The 7,939-nt window shown below is 40.4% G+C and overlaps 1 protein-coding gene across 2 annotated transcripts in view; it reads left to right on the plus strand.

Annotated features, from left to right (window-relative positions):
- Positions 1-4,686, plus strand: part of cd82b (CD82 molecule b) — a 19,852-nt gene extending 15,166 nt beyond the window's left edge. For both annotated transcript variants that reach the window (XM_035664944.1, XM_035664945.1), the window contains 3 exons: positions 283-462; positions 2,052-2,135; positions 2,770-4,686. In XM_035664944.1, the coding sequence (XP_035520837.1) occupies positions 283-462; positions 2,052-2,135; positions 2,770-2,847 (342 nt within the window). In that variant the 3' untranslated portion in view covers positions 2,848-4,686. The remainder of the gene's footprint in view (positions 1-282; positions 463-2,051; positions 2,136-2,769) is intronic.
- The last annotated feature ends 3,253 nt before the right edge of the window (positions 4,687-7,939 follow it).

Here is a 7,939-nt window from a genome sequence, read left to right on the forward strand (position 1 = left end):
GTTTTCAAGGGGGTCCTCAATGACTGAAAAGTACCATATACAATTTAAAATATTAATTGATTAAGTTAAGCATTTTCTTCACTATCTCTTTACTCCTTTCTTTCTTTTTCTGCCAAGCCTCTTTCCCCCTGATCTTTCTAAAGAAAACAGCAGCCAGGAAGAGATTGGTCTCAAATAGCACAATAGAAATGCTCATATTGTAGTTTTCTTCATATTATTTATTTTACAGTTAATTTCTCCTAATCTTTTGACTCCCATCCTCTCTCTCTTTCAAATTACCAGATGAAGTGCTGTGGATGGACTGGTCCGGGCAACTGGTCTGAGAACATTGTGATCAGCAACTCCTCAAACCTCTACTCATGCTCTTGTCGCAATGCGTCCCTTCCTGGCACGGACATCAAGGAGGTTGGCCTGTGTCAGACACTGTCCACAGAATTCAAAACACCACCCATCTATGAAACGGTACATAACACTAAAATCTGCTGTTTCTGAACTAAGGTTGAAGATCATATTAAAAATAATCGTGAATTTACTGATGAAGCCAGCAGCTTTTTATCCAATTTTCCATCTCAGTTCAGTATCAAGTATCCAGGCTGGCATGGCAAACATTACTCAAACAGTATATGTTAATAAATCTTTGTTAAAGAGTAGAACAATATTGTGATTGGTTGTAAAATCATTCAAACTGTGCCTCTTTAGTATCTAATTTTTGTGGTCACTTAATCAGTCAAGCACCATGTGAAACGGCTGTGTAGAGCAGCTGCAACTCGATTCTGCAAAATGCCTCACTGCTTTTCTTTTGGAAAGGGACTTTTTCTATATATGCAGATTTTTACTCTGTTGTCAGTACTTTCATTTTGGTTGATGATCAGCCATGATTCATTCACTACCCAGACATGTTTGATATTACTCGGTTCAGCTTTTTTTCCTTCATTCATAGCATCTCTAAGTAATACCACAAGGGCAATCACAATACGGCCAGGTGCAATAATGCAAATCGCAGAAGCTGCAATTGTTTGTGTTGGAATAAAAATGCCTCACTCTAAAGGTGACCAAAAAGACAACGATTCTTACTTTCAGGTGATTACACACTAATGAAAACATACATTATATTATATATACTATATTCCATTTCTGCCAATAGATCCTCCTTAATGTTACACAGTGTACTTGAAGTATCAAAAGAAAAAGTACTCATAAGGCGAAATGATTCCATTCAGTGTTACATTTATTATATACCACTGGAATATTATTACTGATTCATTAAAGTGGAAATAATCATTTTTATTTTATCAAGGGACAGCAAGTTTGACCAACCTTTTACACTGTTGGTTAGTTACCAATGCATAAGCTATATGCACATCATATGCACATATAAGATCATGAATTGAAAACTAAACTAAAATCTAACTACTCAAGTAAAGTACTTGTTCTTAGATGTAGTAATTGGGTAAATGTACTTAGCTGTATGTGACTCGTGTCACATTGGCACCTCAACTGACACAATGTGAACTGTCATCTGTAATAAATGCACCCAGCCCCACTGAGGTTTACGTAAACGCTAACCGACCCAAGTCTGAACCCTGGTCAGAGTTACTTCAGCTCGGTGCACAGTGCTGCGATACGCCTGCATTGCTCTGATAGTCCTTACACCTTTACTCATTACGTAAGTCGCTTTAACTCATGTTGTGTAACTCTGCCAGCTCAGTGTGGCACTGTGGTCGTACTTAATCAGCATAGTGAACACCGACAGCTGAGGCCTGTTTGTGCTGTGTGATTTGTTCAAACACCAGGAAAGCTCCATTGTTCTGTTGTTTGGTCTGAGTGTTTCAGAAACTGTACTCTCCCTCTCTACAGTTTTCCACAGTTCAGCTAAACTGTGTTATTCTTCCCCTCACTGACACAGACCAAAGCCAACAGTTGTGTTTTGAATAGGCTCTGTTCATGTCCGGCTGGGATTACGTAGCCATTCAACTGCATGTCTGCCTGCAACCCCCCCTTTCAATGTCTGTCTTTACCTCTCCCCTGCTTTCTCTCTTGTTCTCAACTAGGGTTGTATGGCCAGCGTGGAGAAATGGCTCCTGGACAACTGTGGAGTTATTCTGGGAATTTGTGTCGGTGTGGCTGTCGTGGAGGTATTTATCTTCTCCCCGGACGGATGATTTCTGAATTTTAATCCCATACTCTCATGCGATGCCTTGTACAGTTTGATCACTGTTCTTCCTGTTTATACTAGACATGAATCAATACCTCTCTGACGCAACTCCATTGTAAACGATGGGGGACTTAACCCACAAATAAAATGCAGTTTAGCCAGAGCTAATATGAGACTTGATGAAGGTTTATCTTATAGTAGATTTGTTTCTAGGACAAAATAGCGACAGTAAAAACCTTCAAAATACCAGCTAGGTGTAGATCTTTGAGAAGTAATTTTACACACAACAAGGACCCCTTCCTTAACCATGCAGTCATGTTAGAAAGGGATTGATTTTTTGCCAGTATGGACAGGAGGTGGGACAAAAAAGTGAATTGATATAAGTGTGAGGTCTAGTGGAAACATTCCTCCAGTAGATGGAAACACATATTAATTCACATTTCTTTCGGCAGTTTTCTGCAAATTGGGTAAAAATTGCCCTAGATTTGGATGGAAACCTAGCTGCTGTTGTATGTGTTTTAATTCTTTGGCTGCGACAGCTGTATGTCTGAGTGAGTGCTCCACTCATCAATTTCAACTCTGATAACTAAGCTGACAACTCCCATTTCCTCCAGCTCCTTGGGATGATCCTCTCCATGTGTCTGTGCAAGAGTGTCGTCCAGGAGGATTATACCAAAGTACCGAAGTACTGAGCTGAAGACAGAGCCAGCTTCACCCCACACACAGATGGATGGACTCTTTTCCTCTCTCTCTCCTCTCCTTGTCTCACATTCTTATGAACACACACACACACAAATTAAGACAGCTGTCTCCACCATTTGAGCTTCTCCTGCCTCGACAGCTGTGCAAATTTCTCACGCCCCATATGTCTCACACACACACACACACCTCTCAATCAAGCTTGACACACTTGTTGGACTCCTGTCCACAAGTTACCATAGTTTTTAGTCTTATTATTTTGTGTTTTCTTAAGGAGACATTTACGATGTTTTGGTTATATTTTTTGGCGGAAGCCTGAGAATTTCACCGTTTGATACTATGCAAATGTTCATTTATGTGTTGTTTTGTTTTAATTGGCTGACCTCAATGAAGCGCTTAACGTAGTAGTAGAGAGAGCACTTTAGTGACATTTGGTGAGCTGAGAGCCGGAGCATCTTCTGACTCTGGGGCATGGAGTCGAGAGGGAGACGGGAGGGTGTGGGTGGGTGCGTGGTAGACACACTCAAGGATTGGAGTGATCCTGCAGCTGGTATTTTTGGTGCAGAGGGTGGAGGAGAGGCCCAGGGCAGGGCTGCTGCGGTGGAGGTTTTGGCTTCTTTCATCAGTGTCTTTTACCCAGTAGCCCTGATATTAACCTCCGTTTACACCCACCACCGCCGCCGCCTCCTCCATCCTGCTAACCATCTGTTAGCGTCTTTAAATCACGTCTCTTTCTTTTGCTCGGGTGTGTCTGACTGATAGCCAGTAGCTTTCCAAAATGACTAGTTTTGCATGAAGTAAGTGTGTGTATGATGTGTTGAGTGAGTATTTTATTTCTTTTTGTCCTTTTTTTATATTCTCATGTCATCTCTGTTTTTTGTTTTTTTTACAACTGTACATATGACATTGGTAATGGATTATGGCACTTTAGTGCTTGGTCAGCGTTTTATATGTGAAGGCTATCACCCACATTCATTGTTTTAAGAGTCCCATTGTTCTTCGTTTCCTGTCTATTGTTCATAATGTACAGAATGTGGCTACTACAGCAGCTTGTCAGCACTATTTAGGTCTGAATCAGAGAAATTGGAACCCTTTACAGTGAATCTATTGAAGCTATGTTTTTATTACTTTAGCATAGCATGAGTTTGTGAACAGACAACACTACCATAGCGCCTGCCCCGAACATCTTTATTTAAGCTCATGGCATCATAGCAGTAACCTATGAAAACCGCATCTGTGTGACCACAATTTATTTCCACTTTCTTTGCATGATTTGCTTTCCCATAAGTCATTTTGGCCAGTCTATGTTATTGGTAACAAGAGCAGAGAAAACGCAGCGATTGCATATTTCAGAGGCAGCTATGACCAGAAAATGTCCGTTCATCAACTCGTGCTATCTTTGCTAAAAATGTTTTAACAAATATGTCACTTTGAGTTTCCTCATCCCACTTATCCATCTCGTCATTTCAGTCCTTCCACTTCACTTCAAACCCACTATTATGGATGAATTCATGATGCATTTAGTTAAGAGATTGCACTTTTATGTAGTTGGTAGATTTTCATGCCATCTCACATGAGTCATTTCAAATCATGTTCATCATACTGAATTACATAACGGGGAGGAAACTGTTACGCTCACCTTCAATTTTCTGACCTGCCAAATTGAAAGATTAATTTAACTTTGAGAGATGAAGGCTTTTTACTGTGTTTAAGATATTTTTTACAAAAAAAAAAGTGATTTTGAAAAATATTTGTTGACCTTTATACCATGTTTAAAAGCAAAAAATATGTCTTTTTATTGAGAACTATTAATAAACCTGAACCCACTAGGATCTGTTGAACATTTTTTTTCATTTTGTTTTTTGAGTGGTTTATAAGAAACCTAGACTGATATGTCAGGTAGGTGTTTGATCTTTCCCATGGTCAGTTGTCAGGTGTTATACCTAAAGCAACCAGTTGATGGCAGTATATATCCACAGTGTCACAGGCTCAGACAGAAACACATTTTGGACAAGAGCAGCTAAATTAGGTTGTTATGGTGTTTTAAGTATAAAATTAAAGCTTCTTCATCAGTGGATTAATTGTGTTTTTAAAACCTGATTTATAGAAGCTGCAGGTTTAATTATGGGCTTCATGCAGATTCTAAAGAAATTACTTATTTCACCACCTTTCCAGTTCTGCACCTCTAAGGTAATTCATTTCTTTCTCTCTTTTTTTGTCTTTGTATTTTCTTGTTAATTTACTCTGACTACCCTGTGGCTGAACAGAACAAAGAGCTCCACATCCATTTACTTCACTGTGATATTTCCTCTGCAGTAAATACAAAAGAGCTCCTCTTGTAAGATTTAAGTGCAATGACTCTTATCAAGGAAAGGGAGCCACATGATGTCATGTCATGCCAGAAGCTAATACCTCACCACTGACTCAACCGGCACTGCTTTTAAACGAAAACAACATAATCACAGCACGGACCTTTCTGCTCTAATCCACTATCGTCCGAGACACTTAACCTCAGTATAAAGTGAATACAGCTTAGTGCTCTCTCGGGAGATTGTTTTCAAGAAACTCAACAGAGCCACATCTCATCAGGGAGCTCTGGCCAAGCTGTGTGCTTCAAACACCAAACATCGACTCAAGAACAACAACTGTGGGCTACATGAAGGAAGAAAGAGAGAGTATCCTCAAACTGGATCAAAGCTCGGGGCTAAACGCAGGAAACATTTCTACTCTACCGGATCTTCATCAGGCAAATGGCCAACATGACAAAGGACATGGTTTATATTGGCACAAAACTGATTACATCCTGTTGACATCATAGTCAAGTCACAGTTCAGTATAGTCAACATCACTGACAATATGACCCTCCAGGCATATCATAAAACAATGAAATAGCTGCAAAAAGGTAACAAAAATAATTTTCTGTTGATTTAGGAGAAAGATTTGTTTCTGTTTCTGGATAAGTCGGCTCTAGTTCTACTGCATCATTGTTCCACCACTGAAAATGGGCTCTGGGAAATTATGATGGGTACTATTTTATGGATTATAGAGCTGCAACAATCGATCAGTACGTCATGCACATAATTGAATAATTATTTTTTTTAAAGCAGCATTTTATTTACCTGTTTCTCAAATGTTGTTGGCATACATAACAGTAAATGAAATATGTTTGGATATTTGACTGTTAGTTGGACAACAAAAAACATTTGAAGACGTCACCTTAGACCCTAAAATACCGTGATGGCAATTTTTCACTATTTTCTGACATTTTATGGGCAAAACTATTAATCAATTAGGCAAGACAATAATCACAGACCAATTAAAAATAGTAGCAGCCTTATTGGATTACTCAAAAAACATATCACCAGATTACATGACAATGAAAAAAACTGTTGGAGTCCTAGTGTACATGATACAGATTTTTTCTTTGTGTGCAGGCTTTGGAAATCTAAGCGGGGCCAATAGGCAGGCTAGTGTGCTGCTGCTGCTGCTGGGCTCATCAGATCACACCACACACACACACATTGTCCGGGCCAAACACAACGAGGAAGGAAAGCTTCCTCTGTTTTTTTTCCACATAACTGTCAGTGAGTCCATGGCAGAGGACGTGGGACAGATGATGATCCCACTGAGACGGAATGAAATAAAAGGATGAATAATGAAGATGTGAAATCCACGTGTTCACTAAGCACTAAGTAACCTGGAGTGACTTAAAAGAATATGCTGAAAAACGTGTCTCTTGAGAATGTGTGATAGGCAGGTAAACCTTTTCTTACAATGGAGCGTATGTGCATTTAACACCACTGAATAGAGCACACGCATACAAATGAGATGTTTACCATGATGCTCTCTCTGTATTTGTCTCCCTATCTGTGTGTGTTTTTAGTAAGCTCTCCGCTCCATTGGTGCTCATCCGGCACAGATGATGGTGGTGGGCCTCCTGCGGCTGCCCCACTGCCCACTGTGCTCTTCCTCCCAGCATCCTGTTCACATTGTGTCATGTTCAGGCAGTACCCCGACATGCCCCTCAGTCACCCCACAATGGACCCCACCTCCACCTGCAGACTGACCCGTCTGCCTGGTCCCTTCCTCCTGCGCAGACCCTCACTGGCTTTCCTGTTTTTAATCTATGTCAGGGATCATACGTAAACAAACTGTGTGCACTCCACTTACACATATCCGTCTGATAGATATGTATAATAACATAACTAGCTGTGTCTATCCCCTGTCTGGTGCAGATTACTTTTAAGCCTGAGGAGCTCTAATCAGAAATGAGCAGTATGAGTCACAGAGCCCCTGTATGAGATGGAAAGAGGATCAGCCTAGTTCCATTAGCTGTTTAAATTGTTTCTCTGATAGGATGAGAGGTGGCAAGTGGCTGCAGGTCAGTGGGTGTCCTCCGCCTCATTTCCTGCCCAGCGGCTTGTAGAATCCAGCACCAGAGAAGAATGATATACTGACTCACTCAGAGTCACCTTCCTTTCTCTCTCTTCCTCTTCATACCTCTCCCTCCCTCTCTTATTCCTCTCGTGGGCGCTAATCCAGCGTGATAAGAGCAAGCTCTCCTCTCCATGTGGCCTCGTTGGCCCTCTGAGAGTAAAGACCTCTGAAATCACTCTGGTGCAGGTCCAATACTTCACAAAACACTGGTAAACTTCAGCAATAGGAGTTTGTGAAAACAGTTTCAGTGCATTATTTAGGAACTTGAGTATGTGAAAAATGAATATTATACTTTTTACTCCACATTACATTTATCTCACAGCTTTCTTTTCGGTTTAAATACGAAACAACAACCAACAGTATACAAGCTAATAATAATTAACTTGTGTGAGAAGCTGTAACCAATAATAAGAGTCTGATTGAGAAGACAATTCTTTCAGGGCCTTTAAGCAAAGTGCACCACTGTCTGTTTCTACAGAGACCACTGCTGTACCAGCTGTAGTTAACATCTTTTTGATGATCACACCTGAGGGCTGTGCTTTAGGTGCTAATTATCTCTCATTGTGTCCATAAATACCTCATAATCACACTGTAATCTTTTGTACCAAATTGTGGCCACAATATTGTTGGATCAGTATAACCCACAAG

This window comes from Morone saxatilis, unplaced genomic scaffold (assembly GCF_004916995.1).
Source record: "Morone saxatilis isolate NCDOM2014 unplaced genomic scaffold, NCSU_SB_2.0 Contig2, whole genome shotgun sequence".
NCBI classification, from domain to species: domain Eukaryota; kingdom Metazoa; phylum Chordata; class Actinopteri; family Moronidae; genus Morone; species Morone saxatilis.